At 44.8% G+C, this 15,772-nt stretch overlaps 1 protein-coding gene across 3 annotated transcripts in view; it reads left to right on the top strand.

The window, feature by feature from the left end:
* Nucleotides 1-13,737, top strand: part of LOC112239160 (SEC14 domain and spectrin repeat-containing protein 1) — a 34,637-nt gene extending 20,900 nt beyond the window's left edge. For all 3 annotated transcript variants that reach the window (XM_042319694.1, XM_042319693.1, XM_042319692.1), the window contains exons 12-20: nt 524-646; nt 4,166-4,360; nt 4,693-4,807; nt 10,116-10,275; nt 10,462-10,543; nt 10,716-10,838; nt 10,916-11,107; nt 11,777-11,907; nt 12,193-13,737. In XM_042319694.1, the coding sequence (XP_042175628.1) occupies nt 524-646; nt 4,166-4,360; nt 4,693-4,807; nt 10,116-10,275; nt 10,462-10,543; nt 10,716-10,838; nt 10,916-11,107; nt 11,777-11,907; nt 12,193-12,463 (1,392 nt within the window). In that variant the 3' untranslated portion in view covers nt 12,464-13,737. The remainder of the gene's footprint in view (nt 1-523; nt 647-4,165; nt 4,361-4,692; nt 4,808-10,115; nt 10,276-10,461; nt 10,544-10,715; nt 10,839-10,915; nt 11,108-11,776; nt 11,908-12,192) is intronic.
* The last annotated feature ends 2,035 nt before the right edge of the window (nt 13,738-15,772 follow it).

Genomic DNA, 15,772 nt, shown 5'->3' with positions numbered 1-15,772 from the left:
CTTAGCAAGGCTAAAGGATGATGCTGAAAACCTCTGTCAAACTCAACACTGAACCATTTTATCATCCCTCTTTCAAAGTTCAGTGGATTCTAACACCTCTTCTTGATCCTCCTTAAATAATGCTGTATTCCAACCAGATGTTGAATTAGATTTATCATGTTATCCTTATCTTGTCCTGGGATGTCAGTTTCAAGTAGACACACACAGAAAACATTAGTACAATATATCGTGAACAATATTTACTTTTTAGCTAACTTGGCATAATATATTGCTATGCTGACACAGGGTACACTGTTTTAACAATGAGCCTCATTATACAACATTTGAAATGCCAATACATGCTTTATATCACCTGCTAGCTTTTAAGTAGTGTTACCTGATTGAAACCCACACTGATTTACAGTTTTTCCAACCAATTAGGGACCTCTGATACCTGGAAGGTATTTCGTTGGTCGGCCTGGGGGAAGTGATGAAGCATTTATCAATGATTGTGTCCAATGGGGTCTCTCTTGTTGCTATGCAGGTTGTGAATTGGCTGGAGGGGCCTGGCACAGAGCAGCTCCGAACACAGTGGGGGATCGGAGATTCTATCAGGGCCTCCCAGGCCCTACAGCAGAAACACGAGGAGATGGAAAGCCAACACAGCGTAAGGACAGAATAAAACAACACACTATAGACACAAAACAGACGCAACACAACATAATACAATACCACACAACTCAAGACACATAGTTGGCCAGAAGACACAAGAGATAGAGAGCAAACACAGCGTAAGGACACCACAGACACGATAACACCACAGACACAGCTCTGTTACACCACTCATTGTTCAGTGTTCATACTCACTTACAGAGAAGAGTTGTGGAGATAGATAGCTGCTAGTTCGCTCTCACTGCAGTAGAAGTACATGTCTGGAGTGTCTTGAAGATCCCAATAATTAGGTCACGGAATATGATTATAGATTTAGATTGTTAGGACGAATGTGTTAGCTGCCAGGAGACTGTAGTGAAGGCACTTGGCAGAAGACATACTGTTCTGTAACTGCTTTTCATAGATCAGTACGCTCTGGGCTGAGAAGCAGGGGCAAAGCGGTACTAGACTAAAACTATGGAATAAAACTGATGTAGGTAAATCATTGACATAAATAAGGTACAATGTTTACATCTGGAAAAGGTTTGTGTGATTTCACTAACAAAACAACAGCTGGCATTAGTATTTTCCTGCTCAATCACCAGAGTCAGTCCAGGCCAGGAAGTGACTGCAGCAGCAACAGCTGTGGGGTGTAACTAATGTCTCTCCTGGCTGGGTTTATATCAAAGATGCTGATGAATCATTGCTCTGGGCTGGAGCGTGCCCCGTTGACCGGAACAGAGAAAGCTGGCCAGGGTGAATTGAAGGCTAAAGCCAGAGCGAGGTCAAAGCTAAGATTGACGATTAGGCTAGAGACACCCACACCGGCAGAGAGCGACACCCACACCGGCAGAGAGCGACACCCACACCGGCAGAGAGCGACACACCCACACCGGCAGAGAGCAGAGAGCGACACCCACACACCGGCAGAGAGCGACACCCACACCGGCACCACCCACACCGGCAGAGAGCGACACCCACACCGGCAGAGAGCGACACCCACACCGGCAGAGAGCCACCCACACCGGCAGAGAGCGACACCCACACCGGCAGAGAGCGACACCCACACCGGCAGAGAGCGACACCCACACCGGCAGAGAGCGACACCCACACTGTCAAGAGAGCGAGAGCCTTGTTGTGGTGTTATATCCCACAGCCTTCAGCAGGTGGAGCTTTTGATCTGAATGTTTCGTGTTCTCTAAGTAATAATGACAGTACAAAAGCATTCAACTCAATTACTGTACACAGTAGGTCTGAACTGAACATGAACAACTTTGATACAGAAACAATTTGTATTGTTGGTATACAGTATTAGCACAACCTTCTGTGTTTGCTGGTATGAATTGTGACTCCACAAAATAAGTTATTTGTTTTGTAGTGTCTGACTCTTCTGCTCTGTAATAACGCATGTGTTATTGGTTGTGTATATATAGTGGGGCAAAAAAGTATTTAGTCAACCACCAATTGTGCATGTTCTCCTACTTAAAAAGACGAGAGGCCTGTCATTTTTATCATAGGTAGTACACTTCAACTATGACAGACAAAATTAGAAAAAAAATCCAGAAAATCACATTGTAGGATTTTTAATTAATTTATTTGCAAATTATGGTGGAAAACTTTTGTTATTGACCAAATACTTATTTATCTCAATACTTTGTTATATACCCTTTGTTGGCAATGACAGAGGTCAAACGTTTTCTGTAAGTCTTCACAAGTTTTTCACACACTGTTGCTGATATTTTGGCCCATTCCTCCATGCAGATCTCCTCTAGAGCAGTGATGTTTTGGGGCTGTTGCTGGGCAACACGGACTTTCAAATCCCTCCAAAGATTTTCTATGGGTTGAGATCTGGAGACTGGCTAGGCCACTCCAGGACCTTGAAATGCTTCTTACGAAGCCACTCCTTCGTTGCCCGGGCGGTGTGTTTGGGATCATTGTCATGCTGAAAAACCCAGCCATGTTTCATCTTCAATGCCCTTGCTGATGGAAGGAGGTTTTCACTCAAAATCTCACGATGCATGGCCCCATTCATTCTTTCCTTTACACGGATCAGTCGTCCTGGTCCCTTTGCAGAAAAACAGCCCCAAAGCATGATGTCTCCACCCCCATGCTTCACAGTAGGTATGGTGTTCTTTGGATGCAACTCAGCATTCTTTGTCCTCCAAACACGACGAGTTGAGTTTTTACAAAAAAGTTATATTTTGGTTTCATCTGACCATATGACATTCTCCCAATCTTCTTCTGGATCATCCAAATGCTCTCTAGCAAACTTCAGACGGGCCTGGACATGTACTGGCTTAAGCATGGGGACACGTCTGGCACTGCAGGATTTGAGTCCCTGGCGGCGTAGTGTGTTACTGATGGTAGGCTTTGTTACTTTGGTCCCAGCTCTCTGGAGGTCATTCACTAGGTCCCCCCGTGTGGTTCTGGGATTTTTGCTCAACGTTCTTGTGATCATTTTGACCCCACGGGGTGCGATCTTGCGTGGAGCCCCAGATCGAGGGAGATTATCAGTGGTCTTGTATGTCTTCCATTTCCTAATAATTGCTCCCACAGTTGATTTCTTCAAACCAAGCTGCTTACCTATTGCAGATTCAGTCTTCCCAGCCTGGTGCAGGTTTACAATTTTGTTTCTGGTGTCCTTTGACAGCTCTTTAGTCTTGGCCATAGTGGAGTTTGGAGTGTGACTGTTTGAGGTTGTGGACAGGTGTCTTTTATACTGATAACAAGTTCAAACAGGTGCCATTAATACAGGTAATGAGTGGAGGACAGAGGAGCCTCTTAAAGAAGAAGTTACAGGTCTGTGAGAGCCAGAAATCTTGCTTGTTTGTAGGTGACCAAATACTTATTTTCCACCATAATTTGCAAATAAATTCATTAAAAATCCTACAATGTGATTTTCTGGATTTTTTTTCTAATTTTGTCTGTCATAGTTGAAGTGTATCTATGATGAAAATTACAGGCCTCTCATCTTTTTAAGTGGGAGAACTTGCACAGTTGGTGGCTAACTAAATACTTTTTTGCCCCACTGTACATGATTGCTTGCTGTGTATGATAACTTATTTTGTATTTTTAAAATGTATTTTACCTTTTATTTTACTAGGCAAGTCAGTTAAGAACAAATTCTTATTTTCAATGACGGCCTAGGAACAGTGGGTTAACTGCCTGTTCAGGGGCAGAACGACAGATTTGTACTTTGTCAGCTCTGGAGTTTAAATAATGTGTTATTGGTTGTGTATATACAGGATTGCTTGCTGTGTATGATCATGTGTTATTGGTATGTATATACAGGATTGCTTGCTGTGTATGATAATGTGTTATTGGTTGTGTATATACAGGATTGCTTGCTGTGTATGATAATGTCTTATTGTTTGTTTATTTCCTGGAATGGTTTGCAGTGTAATAATGTGTGTGTTATTGGTTGTGTATCCACAGGAGTGGTTTGCGGTGTAATAATGTGTGTGTTATTGGTTGTGTATCCACAGGAGTGGTTTGCGGTGTAATAATGTGTGTGTTATTGGTTGTGTATCCACAGGAGTGGTTTGCGGTGTACGTGGAGCTGAACCAACAGATAGCAGCGTTGCTGAGTGCTGGAGACGAGGAGGACCTAGTGGAGCTGAAGGGTCTTCAGCAGCAGCTCAGTGATGTCTGTTACAGACAGGCCAGCCAACTGGAGTCCAGGCAGAACGTTCTGCAGTCAGCACACGAGTTCCACGGCACCGCACAGGATGTATGTTTCATGGATTAATTCAGTGATTGATTGAATTTATTTCATAATAGCAAAATACCTATACAGCCAAGAACAAGAGCGACAGTGATTCTTACTCTAAATCACCAAGTCAGTACCTAGGGCCAGTCCCTTGGCATTTGTGTACTGTAGATCGATATATGAAAGCAATATGGCAACAATCAGATGGCAAGATGGAGCTACCACCACCCATATTGCTTACACTTATCAAGTCCTCCAATCTACTTTGGGATTCAGTCATAATAATATAGACTAACTGTATGGACTACAGCTTTGTGTTGCCTTTGGACTAACGCCCCAGTTTACCCTCGCAGCTGTCCCAGCAACTGGATGGTCTACTAGGCATGCTCTGTGCAGACGTGGCCCCCACTGACGGGGCTGCCATCCAACAAACACTCAAACACCTCGAGGAGAAACTCAAGAGTGTTGGTAAGCACAATTCTATTATTCTATTCTTACTGTTTATTTTTGTAATGTTATTATTAATTTATTATTTTTTAAATGAAACACACTGTCTTATTACAGTTGAAGTCAGATGTTTACATACACCTTAGCTAAATACATCTAAACTCAGTTTTTCACCATTCCTGACATTTAATCCTAGTAAAAATTCCCTGTCTTAGGTCAGTTAAGATCACCACTTTATTTTAATAATGTGAAATGTCAGAATAATAGTATAGAGAATGATTTATTTCAGCTTTTATTTCTTTCATCACATTCCCAGTGGTTTAGAAGTTTACATACATTCAATTAGTATTTGGTAGCATTGCCTTTAAATTGTTTAACTTGGGTCAAACGTTTCGGGTAGCCTTCTACAAGCTCCCCACAATAAGTTGGGTGAATTGTGGCCCATTTCTCCTGACAGAGCTGGTCTAACTGAGTCAGGTGTGTAGGCCTCCTTCCTCACACAGGCGCTTTCAGTTCTGCCCACAAATTTTCTATAGGATTGAGGTCAGGGCTTTGTGATGGCCACTCCAATACCTTGACTTTTTTATCCTTAAGCCATTTTGCCACATCTTTGGAAGTATGCTTGGGATCATTGTCCATTAGGAAGACCCATTTGCAACCAAGCTTTAACTTCCTGTCTGATGTCTTGAGATGTTGCTTTAATATATCCATATAATTTTCCTTTTCCTCATGATGCCATCTATTTTGTGAAGTGCAACTGTCCCTCCTGCAACAAAGCACCCCCACAACATGATGCTGCCACCCCCGTGCTTCACAGTTGGGATGGTGTTATTCGGCTTGCAAGCATCCCCCTTTTTCCTCCAAATGGTCATTATGGTCAAACAGTTCTATTTTTATTTCATCAGACCAGAGGACATTTCTCCAAAAAGTACGATCTTTGTCCCCAGGTGCAGTTGCAAACCATAGTCTGGCTTTTTTTATGACTGTTTTGGAGCAGTGGCTTCTTCCTTGCTGAGCAGCCTTTCGGGTTATGTCGATAGTGGACTCTTTTTACTGTGGATATAGATACTTTTGTACCTGTTTCCTCCAGCATCTTCACAAGGTCCTTTTGCTGTTGTTCTGGGATTGATTTGCACTTTTTGCGCCAAAGTACGTTCATCTCTAGGAGACAGAACGAGTCTCCTTCCTGAGCGATATGACAGCTGCGTGGTCCCATGGTGTTTATCCTTGCGTACTATTGTTTGTACAGATGAACGTGGTACCTTCAGGCATTTGGAAATTGCTCCCAAGGATGAACCAGACTTGTGGAGGTCTACAATTTTTTTTCTGGGGTCTTGGCTGATTTCCTTTGATTTTCCCATGATGTCAAGCAAAGAGGCACTGCGTTTGAAGGTAGGCCTTGAAATACATCCACAGGTACACCTCCAATTGACTCAAATGGTTAGACTTCCGGCGCCGACAGAGATGGCCGCCTCGCTCGCGTTCCTAGGAAACTATGCAGTTTTTTGTTTTTTTACGTGTTATTTCTTACACTAGTACCCCAGGTCATCTTAGGTTTCTTTACATACAGCCGACAAGAACTACTGAATATAAGATCAGCGTCAACTCACCATCAGTACGACCAAGAATATGTTTTTCGCGACGCGGATCCTGTGTTCTGCCTTACAACCAGTGTAACCGAGTGGATCACATGCAGCGACCAAAAAAAAAAAAAAAACGACTCAGAAAAAGAGGGAAACGAAGCGGTCTTCTGGTCAGACTCCGGAGACGGGCACATCGTGCACCACTCCCTAGCATTCTTCTTGCCAATGTCCAGTCTCTTGACAACAAGGTTGATGAAATCCGAGCAAGGGTAGCATTCCAGAGGGACATCAGAGACTGTAACGTTCTCTGCTTCACGGAAACATGGCTAACTGGAGAGACGCAATCCGAAGCGGTGCAGCCAGCGGGTTTCTCCACGCATCGCGCCGACAGAAACAAACATCTTTCTGGTAAGAAGAGGGGCGGGGGCGTATGTCTTATGGCCAACGTGACATGGTGTGATGAAAGAAACATACAGGAACTCAAATCCTTCTGTTCACCTGATTTAGAATTCCTCACAATCAAATGTAGACCGCATTATCTACCAAGAGAATTCTCTTCGATTATAATCACAGCCGTATATATCCCCCCAAGCAGACACATCGATGGCTCTGAACGAACTTTATTTAACTCTCTGCAAACTGGAAACGATTTATCCGGAGGCTGCATTCATTGTAGCTGGGGATTTTAACAAGGCTAATCTGAAAACAAGACTCCCTAAATTTTATCAGCATATCGATTGCGCAACCAGGGGTGGAAAGACCCTGGATCATTGTTACTCTAACTTCCGCAACGCATATAAGGCCCTGCCCCGCCCCCTTTTGGAAAAGCTGACCACGACTCCATTTTGTTGATCCCTGCCTACAGACAGAAACTAAAACAAGAAGCTCCCACGCTGAGGTCTGTCCAACGCTGGTCCGACCAAGCTGACTCCACACTCCAAGACTGCTTCCATCACGTGGACTGGGAGATGTTTCGTATTGCGTCAGACAACAACATTGACGAATACGCTGATACGGTGTGCGAGTTCATTAGAACGTGCGTTGAAGATGTCGTTCCCATAGCAACGATTAAAACATTCCCTAACCAGAAACCGTGGATTGATGGCAGCATTCGTGTGAAACTGAAGGCACGAACCACTGCTTTTAATCAGGGAAAGGTGTCTGGTAACATGGCTGAATACAAACAGTGCAGCTATTCCCTCCGCAAGGCTATCAAACAAGCTAAGCGCCAGTACAGAGACAAAGTAGAATCTCAATTCAACGGCTCAGACACAAGAGGTATGTGGCAGGGTCTACAGTCAATCACGGACTACAGGAAGAAACCCAGCCCAGTCACGGACCAGGATGTCTTGCTCCCAGGCAGACTAAATAACTTTTTTGCCCGCTTTGAGGACAATACAGTGCCACTGACACGGCCTGCAACGGAAACATGCGGTCTCTCCTTCACTGCAGCCGAAGTGAGTAAGACATTTAAACGTGTTAACCCTCGCAAGGCTGCAGGCCCAGACGGCATCCCCAGCCGCGCCCTCAGAGCATGCGCAGACCAGCTGGCCGGTGTGTTTACGGACATATTCAATCAATCCCTATACCAGTCTGCTGTTCCCACATGCTTCAAGAGGGCCACCATTGTTCCTGTTCCCAAGAAAGCTAAGGTAACTGAGCTAAACGACTACCGCCCCGTAGCACTCACATCCGTCATCATGAAGTGCTTTGAGAGACTAGTCAAGGACCATATCACCTCCACCCTACCTGACACCCTTGACCCACTCCAATTTGCTTACCGCCCAAATAGGTCCACAGACGATGCAATCTCAACCACACTGCACACTGCCCTAACCCATCTGGACAAGAGGAATACCTATGTGAGAATGCTGTTCATCGACTACAGCTCGGCATTCAACACCATAGTACCCTCCAAGCTCGTCATCAAGCTCGAGACCCTGGGTCTCGACCCCGCCCTGTGCAACTGGGTACTGGACTTCCTGACGGGCCGCCCCCAGGGGCAGGCAACAACATCTCCTCCCCGCTGATCCTCAACACTGGGGCCCCACAAGGGTGCGTTCTGAGCCCTCTCCTGTACTCTCTGTTCACCCACGACTGCGTGGCCATGCACGCCTCCAACTCAATCATCAAGTTTGCGGACGACACAACAGTGGTAGGCTTGATTACCAACAACGACGAGACGGCCTACAGGGAGGAGGTGAGGGCCCTCGGAGTGTGGTGTCAGGAAAATAACCTCACACTCAACGTCAACAAAACTAAGGAGATGATTGTGGACTTCAGGAAACAGCAGAGGGAACACCCCCATCCACATCGATGGAACAGTAGTGGAGAGGGTAGCAAGTTTTAAGTTCCTCGGCATACACATCACAGACAAACTGAATTGGTCCACTCACACAGACAGCATCGTGAGGAAGGCGCAGCAGCGCCTCTTCAACCTCAGGAGGCTGAAGAAATTCGGCTTGTCACCAAAAGCACTCACAAACTTCTACAGATGCACAATCGAGAGCATCCTGGCGGGCTGTATCACCGCCTGGTATGGCAACTGCACCGCCCTCAACCGTAAGGCTCTCCAGAGGGTAGTGAGGTCTGCACAACGCATCACCGGGGGCAAACTACCTGCCCTCCAGGACACCTACACCACCCGATGCTACAGGAAGGCCATAAAGATCATCAAGGACATCAACCACCGAGCCACTGCCTGTTCACCCCGCTGCCATCCAGAAGGCGAGGTCAGTACAGGTGCATCAAAGCTGGGACCGAGAGACTGAAAAACAGCTTCTATCTCAAGGCCATCAGACTGTTAAACAGCCACCACTAACATTGAGTGGCTACTGCCAACACACTGTCAATGACACTGACTCTACTCCAGCCACTTTAATCATGGGAATCGATGGGAAATGATGTAAATATATCACTAGCCACTTTAAACAATGCTACCTTATATAATGTTACTTACCCTACATTGTTCATCTCATATGCATACGTTGATACTGTACTCTATATCATCGACTGCATCCTTATGTAATACATGTATCACTAGCCACTTTAACTATGCCACTTGGTTTACATACTTATCTCATATGTATATACTGTACTCGATATCATCTACTGTATCTTGCCTATGCTGCTCTGTACCATCACTCATTCATATATCCTTATGTACATATTCTTTATCCCCTTACACTGTGTATGACAGTAGTTTTTTTTGGAATTGTTAGTTAGATTACTTGCTCGTTATTACTGCATTGTCGGAACTAGAAGCACAAGCATTTCGCTACACTCGCACTAACATCTGCTAACCATGTGTATGTGACAAATAAAATTTGATTTGATTTGATTTGAAATGATGTCAAGTAGCCTATCAGAAGCTTCTAAAGCCATGACATCATTTTCTGGAATTGTCCAAGCTGTTTAAAGGCACAGTCAACTTAGTGTATGTAAACTTCTGATCCACTGGAATTGTGATACAGTGAAATAATCTGTCTGTAAACAATTGTTGGAAACACGACTTGTGTCAAGCACAAAGTAGATGTCCTAACCGACAAACTATAGTTTGTTAACAATAAATGTGTGGAGTGGTTGAAAAATGAGTTTTAATGACTCCAACCTAAGTGTATGTAAACTTCCGACTTCAACTGTAGATGGATAACTGCAAGAATAAAGTTTGGTTAGAATATTTTCTAACTATCGGTAGTGTTAGTTTGGTTATTGAGTAATATTCTCTGCCGTGATGCTCTGTCCAGAGGGATCCCTGGCAGGCCTGAGGGAGAAAGGGCAGGTCGTGATGGATCAGATGTCCAACCAGACAACCTGGTCCTATGGGAAGGACGTGCCCATTGAAAACAAAGAAAACATTGATCATATCCAAGGAGTTATGGAGGACATGCAACTCCGGAAACAAAGGTTTACCCAGATGTCTTTTTTCCTGAGTCTGCAGGGCTGGAGCTGCTCCAGATAATGCTGAAGTTGTTTACAAAGCTTCCAAGAGTCAGACAATTTCTGTAATATCATAGAATTTTGGCCTTTGCCATGGATATTGACATAGAAATGACCATTGTCATGTTTTAAGAGTGTTTTGGTTCTGTCTAGATGTGAAGACATGGTGGATGTGAGGCGACTGAAGATGCTTCAGATGGTCCAGCTTTTCAAGTGTGAGGAAGATGCATCACAGGTCAGTCTATGGACCTTCCCTTCTTCATCTCTGTCTGTCTGTTTGTTAGTTTAATCTTTGGTTCTGGGTTGCATATTTTAACACGTCACTGATGTGTTGTATTGTTATTATTGACATATTGTTTTTGTTGTTAAGAAGACCTTGTAAACCTCATACCTGTGTTGATTCTCAGGCGGTGGAGTGGCTTGGTGAGCTGCTGGATGCTCTCCTGAAGACCCACATCAGGCTCGGGGACGATGCACAGGAAACCAAAGTGCTGCTGGAGAAACACAAGAAATTTGTGGATGTTGCACAGGTACTGATCTCTCGTGGCTGTTGACATACATGTACAGAACACAACCCTGAGCATCTCCCTCTTTCTCTGTGTTTCAGAGCACCTATGACTACGGCCGTCAGCTGCTTCAGGCGACGGTGGTGTTGTGTCAGTCTCTACGCTGCACCACTCGCTCCTCCGGTGACACCCTGCCACGCCTCAACCGGGTCTGGAAACAGTTCACTGTCACCTCTGAGGAGAGGGTTTATCGGCTAGAAATGGCCTGCTCTTTCCACACCGCAGCTGAGAAGGTGGGTGGAGAATGGACAATAGTTACTGTGTAAAGAATGAGACACCAAGAAAAGGCTTTCTCCCTGCCTAAAGCTTATTTGAGCCTATGGAAAACCTACAGGTTGTGAGGTTTCATGACAGAAGGTAGTGATGACAGGCAACACTCAAGCCAACATTTTAGGTAAACAATAAGCAACTCCAGAGCAGCCTCTTTAATGATCAGTGTTGTAGTGAGTCCAGTCTCGAGACCATATATTGAGTGTCTCAGTCTTGTCTCTGTGTTGGACACGTTTTTACTTAGTCTTGACTCATCTCGGACAATGAGGACTCGTAATTTCTTCCCGAGAGCAGTCGAGACCAGCAGAGTAAAAGACTCATAATTATCAGCTCCCATTCAGTCAGCCATAAAACCACTTTGCCAGGCCAAACAACCACACTCCTTTCATGACACTGACACTCTGTTTGTGACTCTCTGTTTGTGACTCTCTGTTTGTGGCTCACTGTTTGTGACACTCTGTTTGTGACACTCTGTTTGTGACACTCTGTTTGTGACACTCTGTTTGTGACACTCTGTTTGTGACACTCTGTTTGTGGCTCTCTCTTTGTGGCTCTCTCTTTTCACCATTCTGAATGTCTAAAGAATCCATATGTTCTGAAATATGAACACAACACTGTCTTCTCCATCCCAGGTTCTGGTCCAAACCAGCCCAGAGCAGGGTGATCTCCCAGTGGAGTTGGAGCAGGAGACCTATGAGGAGGTGGAGACAGTGGGGAAGGCTCTACTGGACAGACTCACTGTCCCTGTTATATTCCCAGATGGGTAAGAAACAGAGGACAGGTCACACTAAAACCTGCATGACTTTAGTGACTCCCTGAAACTTGTCATGGTGCGGGTTAACGTCAATGCTGGTAAAGTTATTTCCAATTTACTCCTCAAGTACCAAACTTAATTTACACTGGCAACTGATGTTATCCATCCACTATAACCATTTATCAATGTCATAGTGTACATGAAGATGTTTGAAGATCTAATGATGCATGCCACTTTAAGAGGAGAACTGATGCCTTGTTGTTTATTCCTTCCCTCCGCTATGTCCCCCTTTAGGAGTGAGCAGTACTTCGGCAGCCCAGGAGACATGGCGTCCTCTGCTGTACACATCCGGGACAAGATGAAGCTGGTGGAGGACAGGAAACTGACTCTGCACGAGGAAGATGAAGAAGACGTTGAGCAGCAACAGTATGATCAGATACATGACCAGGACAAAGAACTACAAGATGATGAAGAACTACAAGATGACCAGGAACTACAAGAAGTGGACAAAGAACTACAAGATGGAGAGGAACTGGAACTGGAGACGGACACTCAGAAAAGCTAATGGAGCACCTTCAACAGCTAACCTAGTCCCAGATCAGTTTGTGCTGTCTCGACGACATCCTATGGCCATTGGCGTGACAATCATAGGAGTTTACAAGACAGCATAAACAGATCTGGGACCAGGCTACAGAACCGCAGCAGCCAGCAGTCCACCAGAGATTCAGGACAGGAAAGAACACCTCTGACCTTTGTCATCATGTCAACACAGCGCCTGACCATCACGTGCTCCAGAACTAAAATCCTGTCAATCACCCGGTGTGACTGCATTCCTTCCATCTGTTGTACTCTGCCTCGCCAAGCCATATTAACTTACTAAGAGCAGTTAAAGATAGAATATGGTTCTGAGATCAACTTACATTGCTTACCGCACATGACATGGAGATGAGGGGAGGAAACAAAAATGAAGAGGCTGAAAGCACTGACTGAACTGAAATGGACTATTTCCCTTAAAGCTTTACCTTGCCTGTCGCTTGTCCCTCTTAAGTCATAAACACACTGCACGTAGCCCAGGGCTCGTTTTCAACCAGGGTTAAGGTTAGCCCTGGGCTAAGAACATGTAGTGTGAAAAGCCCTTAAGACAGTTGACTCAAGCTTTTACATGGTGCTACTAAACCTTCTAGAATGTACAGAAAGCAAAGCATTCATCTATCTCTCCTTTTCCCTTACAGGTGCTGTAGAGTTTCTAGGCCGTTCTCTTTGTCAAACTGCCTCGTTTGACTATAAGCAATGTATTTTATATTTTCCCACTGTTGTTTTTCTTCCCCCGCAATACCTTGACGTGTAAAAAGATGTGCCAGTAATGTAAATTCATTCTGAAGGCGTTTGAATAAGGCACAAACTGCCCAGCCGACTGTTTCCGGTGTAGACAGACTGTTGTATATTGTGCAGGTGGATGGGTGCCGTCAACCAGCTTTTAAGACATTTAGGCTGTGTTACTTGAATACATCAAGGTACAATGTAAAATCAGAGCTTTGTTATAAGCCTAGATTAGAGTGGTAGATCCAGGGCTTTTGTTTTTATGAATAAAATGGGATTTGGAAAAATGATGCTTCATCTCTTCATAGTTGTCATTCTAATGTATACATAAAGTACATACGCGGTTTGCATTGTGAGGCATGCTATTGAAATATTAATTATATTTATTATGTTTTGTATATTATGTATTTTACATATCAGTGCAAGTCATAATGCTTGTTGTTTTTAGGTTTGCGAGGCTAATCATGTATTTCTTGAAAATTGGGGTCCTGCAAAATAAACAAGCAAACATTTGAAAGATTTCTTGGAGAGAATGTAATCATTTTACCATTGTCTTGTAAGACTATGCTTAACACATGGCAATGTTGTCTTCTACACATACAGTACACAGGATATGACATCATGCTTAACATTTTATTTTACACAAAAGTTATTCTGTAAAATAAGCCTAACTTTACCAGTTGTCAGATTGAATAGGATATTTGAAGGCTTTCAAAAAAGCTGCTAAGCATTCACAAATCAAGGTGTGTGTAGTTAGTGCAGTAGCAGTATGAGAATGGGCAAAATTCAAACTGTAATTATTGCATCATTTATCCCATGATGACATCACTCAAGCCCTACAAAAGAGACCCCGCTCTCTTATCCTCACCTCCCTCTGCCTTCAATCCTAGTCTGTACATAGAAGAATCCAACATGATTACAAAACTGCAGACTGGGAAACCACAATTACCAAAGCTCTTGTTCTGCCCCCCTGTGACCCAAACCCCCTATGCCTGGACCAGAGGGCCATCCTGATTGGCCAAATCCTCGTCATATCCAGTGGTCTCCATGAAGTGTGTGCATGGTGCTCCATTACTCCTTATCCACAAGAAAAGGGAGCTGAGGAGAGAATTCATGATAACAAGGCAAACTGAGGTAAAACACAGAGTAAACCAACTGCAAGCACAAATAGGAATATAAATGAAGAGAGGGAGGGAGAAAACAGGACACATTTTACTCAGACCTAAACAACGATCCCAAGCCCAGAACATTCTGCAGAAAATCCACCAACTCAACAGGAAGAAAAGCAACAGCAAGGTCACAAAACTAAAATAACAAGGGAAAATAGTGGAGGACAGGGAGAAGGCTAATGTTTTTGAAGACCATCTGAAAAACATCAACCGTTGCCCTGGAGGCCCCCTGTTTGACCCTGAGTGGAAGACCATCATTGACCGTCAGGTTTTTATCCCCACCCATCTACCCATAAGCCCCACCCTCGACACAAGTCACCCCCTCATCACTCCTGTCACTGTCACTGAGCTGCAAGAGCACATCAAGAAACTGAAGATCAAGGCACCAGGGGAGGACACTATCGACAACTGACTCATCAAGGAGGCCTCCCCTGAGTTCCACTACCAGCTCTGTGACCTATGCACCCTCTGTGTGCACACCACACATTTCCCCAAGCCCTGGAAGTCGGCGGTTGTCACAATGATCCCCAGGCCAGGTAAGGACCCTCACCAGCCAGCCAACTATAGGCCCATCAACCTCTTGAAGCTGCTGGAGAGGGTCCTGGTTAGCCGGCACCTGAGACACTTCAACAACAGCGGAGCACTCAGAGTACATCAGGCAAGCTTCAGGACGAAGAGATCAACATCCTGAGCCTGGCCGAGGCTGTACAATGCGGGTTCAACAAAAAAAAGAGGTGGCGGTGGCTGTCTTCTTTGACAGTGAAAAGGCATTTGATAAGATGTGGCACAATGGGCTCATCTATAGGCTATCAGATACAAACCTGAAACTCCCCACTCAGATGGTCACTCTTTTAAACAGCTTTTTAAATCAGTGGGAGATTGCATGGGAGAAGGAGAACCCACATCATCCAGGTTCTCTCTAGAGGCAGGAGTATCCCAAGGCTCCACCCTCAGCTCTCTACTGTTTTTAATGTACATCTGTGATATTTATTACCCCCACCCAAGAGAGGGACATGTGGCCCAGTTCGCAGACAATCTCTGTTATTGGGCCTCCTCTGAGAACTTTGCCCATGCAGGAAAAAAGCTACAGAAGTGCGTGCATAACAGAGATCAAGAACTGAGCAAATCTGTGGCGGGGCAAACTTAACCCCCTGAAGACCCACTGCGTCCCCTTCTCCAGGCGCCCCAAAAGAACTAAGCAAGTGGACCTTAAACTGTATGGACAGGCACTCCAGATGACCCCAACGGCCAAGTTCCTTGGGGTCACATTCCAAGAAAAAATGTCCTGGCATGCCCACAGACTGCCTGGAGAAGGAGGGAATGAAGCGCCTGAACCACCTGAGGGTACTCTGTAAAAGAAAAGGAGGAGCCTCCCCAGGGGACAG

The sequence above is a fragment of the Oncorhynchus tshawytscha genome, linkage group LG03, assembly GCF_018296145.1.
Source record: "Oncorhynchus tshawytscha isolate Ot180627B linkage group LG03, Otsh_v2.0, whole genome shotgun sequence".
Lineage (NCBI taxonomy): Eukaryota > Metazoa > Chordata > Actinopteri > Salmoniformes > Salmonidae > Oncorhynchus > Oncorhynchus tshawytscha.
The sequence above is the reverse complement of the archived record's forward strand: the minus strand, read 5'-3'. Positions and strand labels throughout refer to the sequence as shown.